Source organism: Microcebus murinus, chromosome 8 (assembly GCF_040939455.1).
Source record: "Microcebus murinus isolate Inina chromosome 8, M.murinus_Inina_mat1.0, whole genome shotgun sequence".
Classification (NCBI taxonomy): domain Eukaryota; kingdom Metazoa; phylum Chordata; class Mammalia; order Primates; family Cheirogaleidae; genus Microcebus; species Microcebus murinus.
This window is the reverse complement of record NC_134111.1, coordinates 34,067,701-34,087,708: the sequence shown is the minus strand read 5'-3', so window position 1 is coordinate 34,087,708 and position 20,008 is coordinate 34,067,701. Positions and strand designations below refer to the sequence as shown.

The 20,008-nt window shown below is 37.4% G+C and overlaps 2 protein-coding genes across 10 annotated transcripts in view; one reads left to right on the top strand and one right to left on the bottom strand.

The window, feature by feature from the left end:
- The window catches only part of ARL6IP6 (ARF like GTPase 6 interacting protein 6), a 36,703-nt gene extending 29,301 nt beyond the window's left edge, over positions 1 to 7,402 (bottom strand). For both annotated transcript variants that reach the window (XM_076005547.1, XM_012779959.3), the window contains exons 1-2: positions 6,876 to 7,402; positions 5,313 to 5,366 (exon numbers count right to left, since the gene is read on the bottom strand). In XM_076005547.1, coding sequence (XP_075861662.1) covers positions 5,313 to 5,366; positions 6,876 to 7,275 — 454 coding nt within the window. In that variant the 5' untranslated portion in view covers positions 7,276 to 7,402. The remainder of the gene's footprint in view (positions 1 to 5,312; positions 5,367 to 6,875) is intronic.
- A 303-nt stretch (positions 7,403 to 7,705) lies between these two features.
- PRPF40A (pre-mRNA processing factor 40A) overlaps positions 7,706 to 20,008 on the top strand; it is a 52,707-nt gene continuing 40,404 nt past the window's right edge. For 4 of the 8 annotated variants that reach the window (XM_076005544.1, XM_076005543.1, XM_012779948.3 and 1 more), the window contains exons 1-3: positions 7,706 to 7,910; positions 8,278 to 8,673; positions 9,761 to 9,892. In XM_076005544.1, the coding sequence (XP_075861659.1) occupies positions 8,464 to 8,673; positions 9,761 to 9,892 (342 nt within the window). In that variant the 5' untranslated portion in view covers positions 7,706 to 7,910; positions 8,278 to 8,463. Of the gene's footprint in view, positions 7,911 to 8,271; positions 8,674 to 9,760; positions 9,893 to 20,008 lie in introns of those variants that run through there. The other 4 variants (XM_076005546.1, XM_076005545.1, XM_012779951.2 and 1 more) reach the window with 3 other exon arrangements.

Genomic DNA, 20,008 nt, shown 5'->3' with positions numbered 1-20,008 from the left:
TTTCTTTTAAAGAGATAATGGGCTCTGTGCTCACTGCCCCAGAAGAGGGGTGTGGCAAAGCAGAAAGGAGAAATAGCTGCAGTGTTTTTTTTATTTTTATGTTGCAAAAAAATTACAAGAACACAATGTATTCTGCCTGAATAGAGAGCAAAGACAATGAAATGATTGTGGTACAGATAAAATGTTTGCATGAGGCTGAGGCAAGAGGACTGCTTGAGGCCAAGAGTTCCAAACCAGCCTGAGCAACACAGTGAGACCCCTATCTCTAAAAAAAAGTTTATATGGACTCTACTGTAGTTTAGAATAAAACATTTTTTTTTAATAGCTGGGTATGGTGACAGTCATCTGTAGCCCAGCTACTTGGGAGGCTAAGGTGGGAAGATAGCTTGAGGTGGGCAATATAGCAAGACTAGGTCTCTTAAAAAAAAAAAAAAAAGGTCTGTGTGGAACAGGGAGGAGGGTGAAGGGTTTATCTGCTGAAAAAGATTTCTCTGGTTTGAATAAAGCATGTTGTATGTGTGTGCATGGGGAGACGGACACTGCTGGGGCTTCCTGGCATAGCCATCTCTAAGAGGCCATGGAAAACCACATGCGAAGGATAGCTGTACAGTGTCTTCGCAGATGGGCCCAGGCCCAAGCCTGCAGATGATTCTGCCCTAAGTAGGGCATAGAAACAGCAGATGGTCATGTGGCTGGAAGTTGCTACATCTGAATGGCCATCCTAACCCGAATAAAAGATGTTTCAACACTCTATTAAGCAAACGTCTTGAGAATCAGCCTGGCACAGCCTCAGCCTCTAGAACCTTAACCTAACCTGGGACTGGGTGGACAGAACCTGAGTAGAGACTAAGGTACAACCTTCCTCTCAACCCAGTAAGATAAGGGGTCAAAACAGAAATTATGAGATTTAGAGTACAACTATAATTTATGTATTGCTATATTGCCAAGTAGCTGTTATTTGCTATTATTTAGATGAATATCTGTAAAGAGGGGAGAAAATAATTGACAAGCTAACTCTAAGTTTAAAATATGTTAAGTTTCCAGAACAAAGATGGTAATCAACTCAAGAAATATCAAGTATTTGAGTGTGGGGACTACTATGGATGATGAAACTTCCAGATACCTAAAAAAGTGAAGAAAGACAAAATAACATTTAAAAATAACCAAATGTGAGGCTTTCTAAAGTCTATCAAGCTTTTCACTCAGTTTCTTTAATGGCATAGCTGTCAAATTTAATACAAGTATTCCTGAGTTTTTCCAAAATGACCACTATTAATTACACAATCTAAGTGTTTGCCTCACATTGGGCATTTCAATTATTTTGTATTCATTTTAAACTAATCAAAAGCTATATCACAGATAAGCCAGGCAACAATGACAGGGCAAAAACAAGTGCTCTAGAAGTGCTTATGAATCTAAAAATTACTCAATTCATTTATGAATAAGCAGAAAAGCCACAGAAGTTGACAACTCCCAACAACTAAATTTGTTCTAAGTCAGTATCTCCAGAATCCTGAAGCTAAAAATTTAGGGTAATTGTTTTATAATGAAAGCATATAAAAATTAAGTTAAATTCTTTCTTTCCCAATTCATCAATTCTACTTTTAAAAACAATCAGCTAAGAGTTCATTGTACATCTTTTCAAGAATTATATAGATATATAATGTAAATACATACATGGAGCTAGTTATGTACAAAAATATAAATTTTTTTACAGTTTATCTTCCACAAATAGGATTCTCATCAGAAAATTTGTTCAATACACTCCTTTTTTCATATAACATTCTATGTTGGAGATCTTTCATATCAGTACACACAGCCACAGTTCTGTTGCACACTTTTATTATTCCAGTTTTTCACTATTACAAACAATGCTACAAAGAACACTCTTGTACTTCAGTGTACAGTTGTACAAAGATACATTACAAATTTCCAGAGGAAGAACTGCTGTCAAAGAATGTAGGCCTTTAAATAAGTACACACATCCATCCTTCTCTACAGCTCAATTTTCATCACTCAATGAAATGATGGAAATTCATCTTTTCCATCAACTGAAACCTGTTAGACTCAATGTTTTCATCCAAAGCAAAAACAGGAGTGATGGGATTTTCTATTCCAATCCCTTTGCTAGAATTTTTATATTCACTTTTCTAAGGGTATATTTTGTTTGGGTTTGTTTTTTAAAATAAGTTATTTTAGTTTCAGGGTGTACTTTTCTAAAATATGCTGGCAACTCTCTATACTCATATAAAATCTTTCAGCAAAAGAGACTGAAACATGCTAAATATTTTCATTTTGTTTAACAGTTTCAAGCTTACACAGATGAAGTAACTTTCAGAAGTTTGACGAAGATGTGGAGGCACTAATCTGCACATATTACACATAAACACAAAAGATCAGGAAAAAACAAAACTCCCATGCCTGCATATTAGAAAAAGATTTCTTATTAAAGAACTGTTATGCAATTAATTACACACCCTTTACTAAACTTATCATAAATAATGAACTAAATGTGACTACACACTGAGAATTTCCAAGCCCTGTGTACAGCTTCTGACATTTGAATTTTTAAATAAACTGATAAACCTATATTATGAAATACCATACAGTAATGAAAAAGAATGAGGTAGATCTATGTATATTAATATAGAATGAACTCCAAGATATTTTAATGAGCCTGCAAAATATACATGATTCTACTTGTACTTTTTCTACAACAGTGACAAAACTATGTATTTTGAATGAACATATATATGTAAATGAATAGAAAAAGATGTGAAAACACACACAGGTAGGTAGTGAAAACCTTTGCTTTAATTCCTAGAATTTTTTTCCTATACTTTTTTTCTTTTCCCCATACTTATGTAACTAATGTATTTCATGAAATTAAAAATAAAAATGTAATACAGTCATGTGTGGCTTAATGACACGGACATATTCTCAGAAATGTGTCATTAGGCGATTCTGTGATTGTGTGAACATCATGGAGTGTACTTACACAAACCTAGATAATGTAGCCTACTATATACCTAGGCTATATAGTATAGCCTATTACTCCTAGGATACAAACCTATATGGCATGTTACTGTACTGAATACTGTAGCTAACTGTAACACAATGGTAAATGTTTGTGTATCTGAACATATCTAAACATAGAAAAGGTACAGTAAAAATATGGTATAAAAGATTAAAAAATGGTACACCTGTACACTTATCACAAATAGAGCTTGAAGGATAGGAACTTGCTCTGGGTGAATCAGTAAGTATGAGGGAATGTGAAAGTTGACATTACTAACCATTGTAGACTTTATAAACACTGTACATTTACACTACACTAAATCTGTAAAAACATTTTCGTTCTTCAATAATATACTAATCTTAGTTTACTGTAACTTTACTATATAAACTTAAAATTTTTTAAACTTTTTGACTCTTTTGTAATAACACTTATCTTAAAACACAAGCACATCATATAGCTGTTTTTTCTTTGTACACTTATTCTATAAGCTTTTTTCTATTTTTAACTTTTTTTTTTTACCTTTTCAAAATTTTTTTGTTATAAACTAAGACACAAGCACACACATTAGCCTAAAACTACATAGGGTCAGAATTGTCAATATCACTGTCTTCCACTTCCACATCTTGTACCACTGAAAGTTCTTCAAGGGCAATAACGTGCACAGAAATGTCCATTTCCTATGATAACAATGTCTTCTAGAATATCACACAAAGGACCTGCCTGAGGCTGTCTTAGTTAACTTTTTTAATAAGTAGAAGGAATATACCCTAAAATAACAGTAAGAAGCTTAGTAAATATATAACCAGTAACATAGTCATTTATTATCATCATCAAGTATTATATACTATATATAATTGTACGTGCTCTATAGTTCTATACAACTGGCAGTGCAATAGGTTGGTTTACACCAGCATCACTATAAACGGGTAAGTAATGCGTTGCACTATGATGTCACTAGGTGATAGGAATTTTTCAGCTCCATTATAATCTCATGGGACCACTGTCATATATGCAGTCTGCTACTGACCAAAATGTTGTTACATGACACATAACTGTACTTAGGTAATTTTAGAAGTTGTAAAAACTATTAACAGCTAGCTACTAATAAAAGCCTAAATGTTCCATATGCATAATATTAACCAACAATGTTAAGATGTTTTTGAAAGCGAATTTCCTCAACTTTATCAGAGTCTATAGTTTTCTAATTTAAGAGGATGGCAGGTATTTTAAATAATTTGGTATCCTCTCTAAACTAAATCACATTCCATAGATAGAGCTCAAGTCTTCAAATCCCTAAACCAATGTGTCTCTCTTCATGCCAAGGCAAAAGTGCAGGAGCAGAGGAAAGTGGTCTTTCCTTTCCTGTCAATGAAACATGAACACAGTGGGTGCACAGTAGCTATACTGGTTAAGGCCTACACCTAACTGCCTGCCCACCTGCTACCTAGCATGTAGCAATTCTACTTCTCTTCCTGCTGAAACAAGTGAGGAAGTGAAAAGGGACATTATTTGACTCATTTGATCAAATTTGAAGTGACCAAATAAAATTAGATCTCCTCGCTCCAATTTAGAGTGATCAAATCAAAGAAATGAGAGCAAATAGGAGTAAAATATGCCAGACAGGTAAAGTTCTGAATTCTTAAAAATCATTTTGGCTAAGAGAAATAAATATAGCAGAAATAACCTTTTTTTACTAGAAACCTATAAACTACAGCATTCCACACTCTGTAGAAACTCAGGTCTGACTCTCATAGTCATTAACCTGGGCAAAGTATGGTCAATGTTTCTTTAATTTCTTCTAAAGTCTACTTAAGGTATTATTTATCTTTGCTAAGTTTGTAAGGAAGCAGTGTGGGAAGCTTCTTTCAGAATATAATTAGACAATCTTAAGTAATCTCTGGACCTGAGTCGCATACAGTTATATTCAAATGGTTTTACTAATGTTTGTGGTACATATATACACACACCTGTGCCCATTAAAAAAATTAAGGCAAATATATAATATATAAACACACACTTCATACATATGTATAAAGAAGGAAATCTAATAATATTTACCACAAACATATGCAAATGAAAAACATAAGACTGAATCAACTATAAACGGGTGGACTTCCACTTAACGTGGTTTTGTGACTTTATGATTGATACAAAGGCAATATCTCTGAGCAAAAGAGAAATAAAGTACCTACAAAAATTTCAAGTATTTTATCCCAAAGTTTGTATGTTCAAACATGTTCTGGAAAAACAAAAGTGAGCTCAAAATCAAATCAAGTGATAATTAAGTCCATACCTAACAGCCCAGTGTCTATATCATCTTCATTTTTCGAATTTTCAGCATGCAACTCTGTAAATACAAAGAAGGACTTAGGTAGAAAAGATTATTTTTATAATTTGAAGAGTAACTCAAAGGCTGGGAAGAAATTGTAGAGCTGTGGAAAGGGCTCTGGAGTCAGAAGGAACTCAGCTCAAATTCTAATTCAATTTACTAGCTATGTGGCCTTCAGCAAGCAAGTAAGACCTCTCTACAGGTGTCAACAGCCATATAGTGTATATGAGAGTCATGTTTATTCTCTAGGGCTGTTGTAAAGACATTTTATGTAATGCAAATTAAAAGGAATACTAGGTTTTGAGTTCATTTCCTTTCTCCATTCTCCAAAATAAGCACAGTTCAATATATTCTGCAACAGACTTCACTTTTCATGGTTTTGAGACTTTATGATACAAAGGCAATATCTCACAGCAAAAAGAGAAATAAACTATCTACAAAATAAAATTATCAGGGATGCAGTGAAAAGAAGGGGGAGAGAATTGATAAAGAAGTGAAACATTGGCAGCAAAACATTTAAGATTGGCAGTTTACACCCAAAACCACTTTATTAAGAGGTAAAATTCACATATTAACTTGCCCATCTGTCTTCTGTATGGAAAGCAATCATGGTAAGGTGTTAGATGCAGTCTGCAGCCCACCAGGGGCTGGGAAGCAACGAGAAAAAAATTAAAACTGGAGTTAAATAAATTTAATTTCAATTCAGTGAAGTGAATACTTGAGGGATAATGTGTTGGGTCTCTTCATACAACTAAGTTTTTTTTTTTTGGTTTTAATTCTTCATTTTCAATAACCTGGCCAAGGTCACACACTAGTGGGAACTGAGATTTAAACTCAAGTCTGATTCTTTCCACTGTAATATACAATAGCCCACCACAGAATACATCCATGAGTCTTGGAAAAAGATTTCAACTGGCCAATATTTCAACTTCAGACACAGAAAAATAAAACCACTAGAGGAAGCACAGCCTATACTTTCTACAATAGAACTTTGTGCACTACACTTGGCTACAAACTTAAAACTAAGAGGAGCTAATTATTTCACCTACAAACCCAGAAATTTGGGCTATGGGATGGAAATCCTTATCCTTCAGAACTTCTGGGTGTATAGAGACATCAGTGGCTAATACATCTTTAACTGTGGATCAAAGCCTCTGAACATGTGTATATATAGCCTATTTTATTTAAATACACTTTTCACTGTCTCCTGCTAATGGTGGGTGTTCTGCATTTTGTTTAATCGTGCCAATACTTTACTCCCGTGTTCATGGATTTGAAGATTTTTCTTCAAAAGTACCCGTTTATTTAAAAGATTCTTTCTTAAAATGGATCTCTTGATCATGGATCAGGACCCTTTCACCTAAGAGAAGAGAAGACAAAGAAGGGAAAGCAAAGAAAGGTGCAGAGGAGGCTCTGGGTGAAAGTGACTGCCAGCTTGCCGGTTTGGGGCAGGGCATGGGAAAGGGAGGGTGATGCCACGTCCTGACTCAACTTTACTCTGGACTCTCAAGGTCTCGGCTTCAGTACCTTTAACGATCAGATAGGCGATGGCGAGGAGGAAGGCCAGTAGGATGGCGAAGAGCAGCGAACAAAGAATAGAGAGGACCTGGACCGGCCACCGCCGAGACTGGGCTCGGACGCCCGTAGCGGCCGGGAAGATGCCATTGCGCTTATCCGGCAGGACCGGCGACTCAGACCCATCCGAAAGGAGTAGCGAGCGGCTTCTGGGCTCTGAAGAGGCCCCAGCCGAGAACTCCGCCCGCAGGTCGCGGGCCACTGGGTCGCATCCCTCCTCCTCGTCGACCTCGCCTTCACCCCAACTGTCCCCCTGAGCGAAGGCGATATACGCAGGCCGAGCGAAAGGCGCCGGGGTGTCGAGGCGGCGGCGCCGCGGAGCCAAGCGCCTCCCGCTCTCCACGAACGACATGGCGGGAAAACGCGGAGCGGCCCGCGGAGTCCGAGCGTCTCCGACCTGCCCCGCCCCGCGCCTGCAACAGCAAATCAGCGGCCGGCCGTCGCCGTGGCCTCCACCACCGGGCCCCGGCACTCAGGGGTGGGCGACGGCAGGTGGCAGGGCCGAACGGGAGCCGAGAGACCCCGGGGGAGGCTGGATGTCCCCGGACCAGAGCCGGATCCCAGGACCGTAGGCGGAAGAGAGAGCAGGAAACACACAGGGAGAAGTGGGCCGAGGCCGAAGGCAGCCGAGTCTCCTCCCCCGCAGCGCTTGGTCCCGGCCGGAGACCTCAGCCAACGCCGCGTCACCTCCAGGCTAGCGCGCGCCTCGGCAGCCCCCAAAGCCACATCTTCTTGACGCTGATGGGTCCTAGTGCCCGCCCATGTTCTTCCGATACACACTTCCAAACCTATTTGCTTCCTCCGCTCTACGCTCGCACTCTTCCACGGCTAACCCTATTAACGGCAGTTTACCGCCTGGCGCTCTCGCTTTAACTGTCTATCCATTTCTCCCTTTAGCGTGGTTTTTCCCCGCCACTACCACAACTTCCCTCCAAGCTGCTCGGCACGCCTCCTCGCCCCTCCGCCCCGGCGCGCGCTCTCCACCTGGTGCGTACGGAGCTCGAGCCCTCTACTCAGAACCCTCCTCTCGCCTTCCCCGCCCCCGCCCCTCCGCCGCGAGCACCGCGCGCGCGGCCATCCACCCCTGCCACCGCTAACGCTAGAAGCTGCTTACTCCACCTCCACCCCACCCTACCCCACCCCTGGCGGCCTCAGGTTTGTGGGGCATACGTAACTCGGGCGGGGGGGTGAAGGTGGCAGGCGCCCCACTGCCCCACCCCCTACGGGGTGAGGCGGTCTAAGCTCGGGAAGCTGGGACACGGTTGTCTCCCTTTTCCCTTGGGGAAGTTGGTGGAGTTTTCCCCGCTGAGTTCTCGGCGCAGAAACTTCCCTCGTCCCCCTCCCCCCCATGCAGGCGACGCCGAGTGAGGCTGAGGCTGGGGGCGAATCACCACAGAGCTGCGTGTCAGCGGCGCACTCTGATTGGACAGCAGGGAAGCCTGTCAGCTTATTGGCCCCGCTGATTCCGCCTCGTAGCGCCGGGCAGCCTTTAACCTTTAGCCCTAGCGGGCGCCAACCACTCAGATCGCTTCTTGTTGGTATGTGTAGCGGCAGTGGCCGCCGGCGGAGCAGTCTGAGCCCGACGATGAGGCCGGGGACAGGAGCCGAGCGCGGAGGCCTCATGGTGAGTGAAATGGAGAGCCATCCTCCCTCGCAGGGCCCTGGGGACGGGGAGCGGAGATTGTCCGGCTCAAGCCTCTGCTCCAGCTCTTGGGTCTCTTCTGACGGCTTCCTGAGGAGACGGCCCTCGGTAAGGGATCGGTGGGCCAGGGGGAAAGCGGCACAATGAAAAACGGAGTCAGAGAGACAGGAAGCTTTCTCCAAAAGGAGAAGAAGATAAGAGTGGACGAAGGAAGAACTGGAGATGGTGGAATATGTTGTGAGGGAGAGAAATGGAGGGCGAGGATACACAAAGGGAAGGATGTGGGACCCTGGAAGTTCCCAGTGGGCTTGGCCTAGACTTCGCGGTGAAGATGCTGGGCCCTGGGCGGGGTAAGCGATCTGAAGCCGTAGGCCGGATTTAGCAGGGACGAGGAGGCAGAGACTTAATTTCTGTAAGACTTTAAAAGTGGCTGCCAAAATTTGTTTTCACTAATGGTGGTGGTCTGCAGGGGAATTAGCAGGAAATAATTACCTGGCTTTAAAACCTGAACAATGGACACTTAGGTAAAGAAAGTAGTTGTCTTTTCAAAGCGCATTAAAATGGATGGATTAGTTGTTTGCATTTGGTGTCTAGGAATGACAGAACCTCAGTCTTTGAAAATGTGTTTTTGGCAGAAGGAATTTGCCTGTCTTAAAGGTTAAGTTAGAAAATGGTAAGTTTGTTAGGAGTGAAGCATCCCTGGGAACCATAGTGTTTATGTATTATAAGGCCAGCCCTCATCTGAGTTAATTTGGTAAATCCAGCATTTGAACGTTTCAAATCAGGAGCATTATAAAATAACAATAGCTGGTTATCTTTTTCTGTGGGAAGTAGTACAAATTTGTGGTTTTCATCATAACAGTTTTTAAATTAGCATTCGACACGTATCTTCAAAGCTTAGCAAGCCAATTAGTGTCGGATTAAATCTGCTTTTTTTAAAAAAGAAAAGAATAAATTTATCCGGCTGTCCAGTAATGATCTTTTTCCATTTTGTTATGGAAATTGCAAGCTCATTTTAAATAATAGTATGGTGCATTTTGCTTAAAACAAGAAGGTATAAACTATAGGTATAAACAATGTGTGATTACACATTGGCCTAGTATTATGCTATTGCAGATAACTGATTTGTTAAAATGAGATTTTTGGGAAGCGTTTGGTGTTACTTGCTAACTTTTAAATTTCCACTATTTTTCAGATGGGGCACCCTGGCATGCATTATGCCCCAATGGGAATGCATCCTATGGGTCAGAGAGCGAATATGCCTCCTGTACCTCATGGAATGATGCCACAAATGATGCCCCCTATGGGAGGGCCACCAATGGGACAAGTAAGAATGTTTTTGTTTTATTTTGCATTTATTTGTCCATTTTTGCCTCAAGTATTGTGTCAAGATTTCAAAATCTAGGTCAATACTTGTAGCTGCTTAAGGATTAGTTTATGCCCAAATAATTTCAAATAAGCCAAATGTTGAATGGTGATTGTAACCAAATTTTGAGTGTAATGAAAAGGTCTTCTGTTTCAAAAATATACTGACTACCTCAACAAAACTAGTTTTCTTTTTTTTATATAATTTAAAAGTAACAATGTATGTCTAGGCTTTTTAATTTAACCAGTATTTTTTCAAGCATGTCAACTGACATTAATGTCCTAAGAATAAATATTATCTGATATGGCAACATAACTTATTTTGGTGGACCAAGCAAATACATAGAATCTGAAAATAGCAATTGTTTAGGCCTTTGGCTTAGGATGAATTTTATAGCTGAACTATCTTCCTCTTTGTTTGTAGGGGTAGGGGTGGGGAGTTCCTGCTGTATAATTCTGCTTCTTCATAGGACAGTGCCAGATAGTTCATTTTCTACTTAAACGCTATTATTTTTTTTTAAGTGCGTATTGCTTCTGCACTCCTGCTTATGAGCTGCCCCTTCCGTCTCTAGCATAAATTGTAAATGGACATTTTGTAGGAGAGATTTGAAACAAAAAGTTTTAATGCTGACTCAGTGATTTTGGTAGAACTGAGTTTTTTAGAGCAGTATCCAAGAAAGGTAACAGATTTAGTTATCATGAATAATTCTGTGCCCTATGTTAGGTTCTATAATAAACAGATCCTTAGATGGCTGGGTTATTTCCATTTGAGTATCTCTATAAATCATTGAAAATATAGGCTAACAAAATATTTTGGAAAGCCAATTTCATATTATCTTTTGCTAATTCATACTGTTTGGTAATCGTTTAAGCTTTGATAGATTAGAGTTATTGTTGAAATTGCAGTGGAAAAAGGAGCTTGCTGTGTGTCTCTCTCATTTTACTTAACCTTAAGAGTAGAAGGGCTTAATGTCAAGTAGTTTTTTTTTCTTTTTTTATTTGGAATATAGCCCTTAATTTTGCATAAAAACCTTTATTCAAAGGCACCGGGCCCAAAAAGATGCTGCCTGCAGGAGTTCTTTAAATAAAAGAGTCTTTTATTCTGTTACTCTAGAATAACACAAATTTTAAAACTCTCTAGGTGATGGAGAAACAACTCTGATTCCTCTTCTGTTTCTTTCCATCTCTAAGCAGCAAGGAGCTCTTCTTGTTTTCTTGGTAGAGCTTCTCTAACTAGATAATGAGCTTTAAAAATATTTATTCTTTAAATGCTCTGGTTCTTATTTAAAATTAGTTTCTTTCCACAGAAAGATAAAATAAAACAATTTGCTACTGCCAGATGCTTCTCTCTTTTCTGGGGCCTTCTGTTTCCATTGGGCCAATCAAGGTAAGTTTTGCAAGGGATTGACCTGCCTACCCTTGCTGTAATGGTGCTATTGCAGTACCGAAACCAAGATACCAGCTTGTCATTTCTAGGGAAAAAAATGCAGATTTTATTTTTTTAAAAGTACTTTTATGTATCTCATTGACATAAGCTGGTCACAGTTTGCTTTATGGCCCTTTCTCTTTAGCTATATTGGTGACCATCTTCCTAGTAAGTTTACATGCTACTTAGTGCACATGCATTCAAATACTCTAAGTTTTGCCTTGTGGTTTTTCTTCTACCTTTTTCCTAGGCCAATAATATGCCATATGCCTTTAAGATGTTTAGAAATCTTTCTTCCTCTGGTGGCTCCTGTTCTAATAATGAATGTTTTTAGTAAGAGTCCAACTCTGAGGGTCCCAAGAGAATCTTTACTGTTTTTCTCAAAATTAGATCATTCTTTTTTTTCCCCTTAATAGCTAACAAATACGGAGTCCAAATCTTGATAAAGCTAATTCTTATTTTAGCTTTATAACAGACTGGGAGAACATAGATAATTTGAATCTTCAGATAATTTAGGAATTATTTTATAGCTCTGTCTGTAAGCATTCCCTTAAAAATAAAAGTTGATAATAAATAGCAAAATTGATCCTTTTTCTGCATCATTTCTTCTGCCACCATTTAAAAGTACTAATGAGCTGTAAGTGGTCAGAAGATAATTGAGAAGGGTGCCTGTATCATTTACAAAGGTGACAGTTTGTAGGGTTCTGCCATCCAGTTTTAAAAGTCAGTTGACAGATTCTTTAGACTTTGGGACTGAGGGTTACAGAACTTATATTTATTGACTAGTTTGCATGAAAATCTCATACTGGGACCAGTTGAAGACTAAAATTGGTGGCAGTCTTACTTGCTAAATGATTGTGGTCTTTGGAATGTTACGGAATATGAAATGAAATATTAAAATTTGTTTATAAAATGTTATGCAGATTGGACACCATAATGATCTAAGGAAGCTGGGCTTGTAATTTTTCAAATGCAACAAGTAAAGAAGTGTGGATTAAATTTTTTTTTTTTAATTCATGAGATGACCTGTCATTTTCACAGTATTGGCTGAATCCTTTAGTTGTAATAAATATTTAGAAAGTATCTAATGGAGCTTAATAATATTTCTTTCTGGGTCATCTATCGTATAGGTAAAATTTGCCTCTTTCTTACTCTGCATAACTTTATGGGAAAGTCATGCTTCTACTTTTAGAGTTACAGGATCTTATAGCTGGAAGGGACCTTACAAGTTGTTTAAACTTTAAAAGATACGTGATTTAAGACTTTTGGAGGGATAACTGGTTTAAAAACTATGTTAATAAAGCAAAATAAAGAATTTTTCCTGCTTGATTACAATGCTCAAAAAATTTTCTGTAGAGATTTGCATCAAAATATAGCTTTGTGTGAGGCTATCTTCCACCATATTTATAGCGAGTGTTTTGCCTTTACAATGTTTTTGTGTCTTATTCTTTTATTGTTTTTTTTTTTACACAAAGGACATGCAGGTCCTGCCATCTTTATCACAGATGATTTTGCCTTTACCCAAGAGAGTCCTACTAGTAGGCTCTCTTTTTCTCCCTTTTTGGAGTCTTAATTTTCTTATTCTTTTGATGAGAAGAGTAGAGAAAGAGTCTTAAGGTCCTTTTCAGCTCCAACAGCCTGTTTGGTGAGAAGAGTAGATAATAGGAAATTTTATGGGTTGATGTGAAAAGAATAGGAAATTCTTTTGGCAGTGCCTCCCTAATTCTGTTAATTCAAGTTTTTTGGTTTTTTTTTTTTATCTTTGGTTAATAAACTGATAAATGAGTAATTTGCTTTTTACAGATGAGTTTGATTTTCTTGTTCTTATGTTGAGTAAGGCAGGCTCTAACAGATCTTATTTTATTTCTGTTTCTGCTGCCATCTGAGCCTAAGTCGTCATACTCCCATGCCTAGATACTGATCAATTTTTGCATTGGTTTTCTTTGCTTCAAGACTGACCCCTCAGTAATTCTCGGTTTCAGTATATCTCCTTGTCCAACAATCTCCAATGTTTTTCTGTGGCTGTAGAATAGTATCTAAATTCTATAGCTTAATTTTGAAGAATCTCCCATAGTACATGTCAAAGCACAATTCAAAGCTGCATGTCTTCACACTCCCTAATTTGAACCAGGCTGGTCTTTTCATAGTATCTTCAGTGATTATGTTAGTTTGTGACTTCAAGCTTACGCTGTTCTTCTTGCCCTCCTGCCCCCAGTTCACTATCACCATATACTTTCTTTTGCTTACCTAAGTTCTACCACTTCAAGTCCTGCCTTCTCTTAAGAGTTTCTCAGAAAAAACTTTGGCCAATTTATATCTCCCCTTCAAATTATTCAAGAAAATCCTATGTAATCTGCCCATAACTTACTGTTTTGACTTACTGGCATTTAGTTATTGACTTACTTTGTCTTATGATTTCTTGATTTGTGTTCATTTCCCAAAAAGTAATAGGTTGTAGACTCTTAGTGGGCAGGGGTTATGTTCTGTCTTTTTAAGAAGCCTATAGGTGCTGAGCAGAGTTCTTGGCACATCATAGGTGCTCAGTAAAATACTTGTTGAATGAATGAAACAAATACATGCATTCTTTTCTGCAGCCAGGAAATCAGTAATTGTTACATGTGACTGTTTGCAGTGGTTACTTGTGACTCTACTTTGTTACCACACGTTGTTTTTAATGTCTGCCTCTTTACTGTTGTTTTTTCATTTGGAAAATAAAATGGAAGGTAAAATAAAAAATTTCTGTTTGGTGAATAAAACTAAAATATTTAGTTCCATTTACAGTTAGCTCTCTATATCCACAGATTCAACCAACTGCAAATGGAAAATACTTAAAAATCCAATGCAACAATTAAAAAAAAAAACAAATTAAAAAGTAGAATATAACAACTATTGACATAGCATTTATATTGTATTAGGTGTTATAAGCACTCTAGAGATGATTTAAAGTATATGAGAGGATGTGCATAGTTAATATCTTTGTAATATATTTATGTGAGGGACTTGAGCATCCTCAGATTTAGGTATTGAGTGGGATCCTGGAACCAATCACTGCCAGGATACCAAGGGATGACTGTATTTTAAATTACAGGCAAATGTATTTCTGCTTTTTTGATAGAAATAGTGACATCATTGATGCTCATCTTTTTAAGACGTTTTACCACAGATTTTTTCATGCCCTAGGGGAAGATAATTTAGAATATAGGCCTTCCAGAGAAATCTAATGTATCTGACTGATTTGACAAAACTATTTCTTGCTTTTGGCTTTGAATTACCTTTTGGAATATCTACAGAATCCATGTCATCAAATTGGACATCAGCCAGTGACCAAAAGAGCCATAAATTTTTTTAGGTTATCCACTCATAATTCTTGAATCTGAGTAATTTCTGTGTGCATGTGTATTACTCAGGCAAGTGCTTTTTAAAAAGTACATTAGCATAGACCTAATGTATTAACTTTTAGACTGAATCTGGTTAGATTTTACTAGTGAGACTACAGATGTGTTTCTCTTCATTATCTTTAGTAGAAGTTCATTTAAATTTGAGCTCATCTGTTTAAAAACTAAATGTGGGGAGTATTTGGAGAGATCTAAAAAGACTTCATCAGTTTGGAAGAACGAAATGGAACCCTTCTCCCCTTGAGAATCACAAAGCACGGTATTTACTAAGATGCTGAGAAGTCTTACATGATAAGCCTTTTAAAACTTTTTAACTCAGTATTTCTCAGTCTTATTTGACCATTTCTTCCCACCTCCTTCCCCAGTATCCCTGCCCTCCATTATCTGTTTATTTTGCTTTGTCTAGTACATTGCATGGAATTAGCATTTTGTAAAAAATGCTGGATGAATGAGGACCATTTATCCTGTTAGTTTGCTCTTTAGGAAAAAAGGGCAACATCAAAATAAGTTAGTATCAATTCACATACACATTTTAAAAAGCTTATAGAGTGCAACAAATGTATTTATTAGTGGGATCAAAAAGGAGAGGGAACAAATGTCAACGGGTTAACCTGTGTTAGAACCCAGATTTATTAGAAACATTGATGACATGACTACCAGCCGTGAAGTAGTAGTATCAGTAGATGTTAAAGGTATGGTACTTATGCCTACCAGTGTGCTAGGGTTTTTTTTCTTTTTTCTTTTTTTTTAACCTAGAGAAATAGGTCTAAATAGTGAAGTTTTTAAGTAGGAATTAGTAGATTACCGTGTTTCCCCATAAATAAGACCTACCCATAAAATTAGCCCTATTAGGATTTCTAAGCATTTGCACAATATAAACCCTACCCTGAAAATAAGACCTAGTGATGGGCATGGCTATGCAGCGTATCTGCACAACCCATGCATTTTGTCACAGAACAGTAATGAAGAGGAGCAGCCCTTCTCATCTGCCCCATAGTGACAGCTACTATCCCAGAGGTGACTCGAAAGGTGCGGACAGCCCCACCAACAAGGTCAGTTCCCCCTGTCAGGTCCCGGCCATCCTGTGCGTGCTGCAAGCTGAGGCTTTGAGGGGAAAATAACACATCCCCTGAAAATAAGCCCTAGGGTGTCTTCTTGAGGAAAAATAAATGTAAGACTCTGTCTTATTTTGGGGGAAACACGGTACTTTCCTGTGTAGATGTTTGTCATTAGTTTTTCATTCTTATTTTCTTCCATACTTTTGTATTTCTTCTTCCATACTTTTGTATTTCTTTCTCTCCAATGTGGTGCTAGTGTAAAGATGAATGATGTATATATCTCGCTTTCAAGGACATAAGTCATTTCTGAGATACGAGTCTGAACTGTGTGGTTTTGTCGTCTAACTGCTTATTTGGCTGTAAGGATATTTATGGACATTTGAAAATCTAGTGGACATGGATCTTTTGTACAGGTTGAGTATTCCTAATCCAGAAATCTGAAATGCTCCAAAGTCCAAAACTTTTTGAACAACAACATGATACTCAAAGGAAATGGCATGTTGGAGGATTTCAAAATTTTGGGTAAGGGATGCTCAGCTAATAGGTTTAAATGCAAACACTCCAAAATCTGAAAAAGTACAAAACACGTCTGATTTCAGACATTTCAGATAAGGGATACTCAGCCTGTATTTGCTTTCTTTTTGCTGTCTAGTCAAAAGTTATTTGTATCAAAAGTTATTTTAAGCAAAAATTAGTTGTACTTAGCAGTTACTAAAGATGTGTTATTTTGCATTGGTGTTGAAAGGAAATCTGCTGCTGCTTCTTCTTTCTTACTAGGAGCACTCTAAGTAGAAACCTGAATCTTCTCCATATCTGTATGATTCTGTTAGTCATGTCTCTTAAAGGACTATAAACGTGCCAGCAAGTGAGGACTGTCTTGAGTTGAAATATTGTTTGCTTTATCTTAGGCTTTGATATTTTTTTTATAAAATTCTCACCTCATTTATATTAAGGCTTGACTATCTTTTAAACAAAATTCTCATAATAATACAAACGGACTCCTATTCAATAGGTCTTAATATTCTGTTTGTTTGGGCTAAGACTTTAAATTACCTTTCGATTAATGAATGAGCATTAAGTTCCTGTTTGAAAACACTTATTTGGTCTAGTGTCTTGGACCATGTGGTATCAAGAAAGTTTTACTTTTACTTTGAAAGATGATTTTGTATTTCTTAAAGGTAATAGAAAATTATCCTCTCTTTTCTTAACTGAAATAAAGTATCAAAAATTAGCTAGATATAATACTGATTCTAGTTTGTAGGACTTAGGGTGGGAGGGGGTAATGGTCTTGTGTGTTTGTATACTTATGTCTAAGGCTTAGATGACTTTTTAGAGTAGATTTTAAAGTCATTAATCCTGTATGATTTATTTGAGGCATCAAATTTCTGTGTTTCCTCGGTTTCGAGTTTTTTTCTAAATAATGTTTTAAGAGTTCATTTTCTTTCAGTTTTATTTTTAAATTTTTTGTGTCCAATAATTTGTATAATAAAGAATTATAATTTTGCTGCCATGCTTATATAAACTTTGAGAGATTTATATACCCTATTGAATTTGATTTGTTTTTTTTCTTTAAAGAGACAAGGTCTCACTCTGTCACCCAGGCTTGAGTACATTGCCACAGTCATAGCTCACTGCATCCTTGAACTCCTATCCTCAAGTGATCCTCCCGCCTGAGCCTCCCAGGTAGCTAGGACTACATACACACATCACCATGATCTGCCTTCCCACCCCCACCCCCACCCCCAACTCCTGGCCTCAAGCGATCCTCCCACTTTGGCCTCCAAAAGTGCTGGGGTTACAGGGCTGAGCCATGCCAGTTGGTGCTTTTAAAAAACCAAAGTACTTGAGTGAGAGATAGGGAGTAGATGAGGGAAGGGGCAACATAAGAGATACTTTTATTATATGAGTTGAAGGAAAGCAGTGATAATAAAATAGCTGTTGTACCATTTATTGAACACTATTCTAAGTGCCTTACATGTATTATCCCATTTGGTTCCTACAACAGTCCTATCAGATGGGTACTATTTTGTGCATAGATGAGGAAATTGAGATCAAGAGAGATCAAGTAAATTAGCCTAAAATCAGATTACTGGTCAGTGGTCAAGCTGGGATAGGAATTCTGCCAGTCTGACTTCAGAGTGCACTTAATAGCTATGCTGAGCTGCCTTTCTCTATGGCAGTAAAAGATTATGTAATTAATTACGCTAACCTCTCTAGAACCTGAAAATGTAGCTATATTTCAGCAATTCTAAATTCTGTAGGTTGAGAGAGGTTAGCAAATTAAATAATTTTGAATATTGGCAATTGTCTTGTTAAATGGTAAGGTTCTAGTCTAGGTGATAACAATTTGTGCAAATATTGTCTACCTTTTATTTATTTCTTAACAAAAATAATCTCTTAGATTTATATTGCTCTAGATTAAGAGGCAGTAAGGTTAAATGATTTTCTCAATATGTAACCACTTTCAATTGATAAGGGTATGCTTTAATCATAGATATTTGTTTATTTTCAATTGTGAATGAATATTTAGTTCCATTTAATGATTCAGTTTTTGCATTTATTCAGATATATTTTTATATTGTATATTTATAAAATAATTTAGTGGCTATGAGATAGTTGTTTTTAAATACTAATTAACCTCTGTTGGCTGTCCTTATGGAATTTCACTTTAGCATGTTTAAAAGGAACCAGGTAAATAAACAAGAATCATTTAGATTATCAATTTGCAACCACAGGTTTTGCAGCAAGAATGGTTTTTGAAAAGCAAGCAAATTTAGGATTTAATATTTTTTCAGATAATTTTCTGTAAGGCTAGACCAAAAATAGGTTGGGTTGTTTGTGATTTCTTTCCAGCAGGAAAAATTTTAGGAAATAATTATGAAGAAAAGAACTTGTGAAATTCCCATGTGAACACTTTTGTTTCACATCACAGTAAAATTGGACTCATTTAGCTTACATTTTGTGAAATTTATTTGCTGTAACATTGATAATTACTTTTAGTATTGTACCTTTTATTTTCACTTTTAAAATATGTAGGGTGATAAATGAAATATGCTTATTTATACCTAACATTAGAAACTTTCTGGGATGCTAAGAATGACTAAACAGGTTGTGTGATGCTCCCTAGTTTTTGCTCATTTATTCTTTATTTTCCTCACAGTGGTGATTCTTCTGAGAGCATCTTGATAATTGGTTGTATAACTTTTGTCATTAAAAATATAAGTAATACAAATTGTATATATTGTGTATATGCACATGTAAGTGTATATATAGCTGGCCAGTTACGAATAAAGTATATCAAGTATAGTATATCAGTTATTTTTCTTGTTAAAAGGTGCCAAAGCATCTATAAAATTCAGATGTTTAATATTTCAGGGAATTTAGTTTATGTATGCCTTCCTCCCACCCCTTTCTCTCCCCCTCTCTAATCCTAACAACTAAAATTCGTAATTATAGCACTTTACATATTTGCCAAAGTAGTTTAAATGGGAATTTGTAAAGAAATTTATGTTTTGATTTTATGGTATGCTTCACATTCAACTAATATAAACTACCACTTTGTAACCTTAAGAGTAATGTGGCTCGTGGAATTTTTTTGTGATTTTTTATAGCAACTATGTTAAGAATTTTTCCCTTTTATCCTTTTGAGTTATCCCATTTTCATTAAACTTGAGATATCATCAATGGTGAGACAGTCTACTATAGTCATGCACCGCAATAGGTTTTGGTCAGTGAAAGTAGTCCTATAAGATAATACTGCATTTTTACTGTACTTTTTCTGTATTTAGATATACAAATACTGTTGCGTTACAGTTGCCTACAGTATTCAGTACAATAACATGTTTGTAGGCTACATGTTTGTAGCCTAGGTGTATACTGGGCTATACCATTTAGGTTTGTATAAGTACACTCTAGGGTATTGGCACACTGAAATCACCTAGTGATGCATTTCTCAGAACATATCCCCATCATTAAACGACATATGGCTGTATTTCATGCACCCATAAGAAAGGAAAAAACCTAAAATGGGAAGTCTAAAAGACTCTGAGGATAAAGGGGACACCAAGGGCTATACCCTCCATGTGAAGCAAGAACTTTACCTACCATGCAAAAAGAGACAACAAATGTACTTTTGTTATTTGGAAGAGGGAGGGGGAAAATCACTTATAAGGATTTGAACCACAAGCCAATTGTCATAA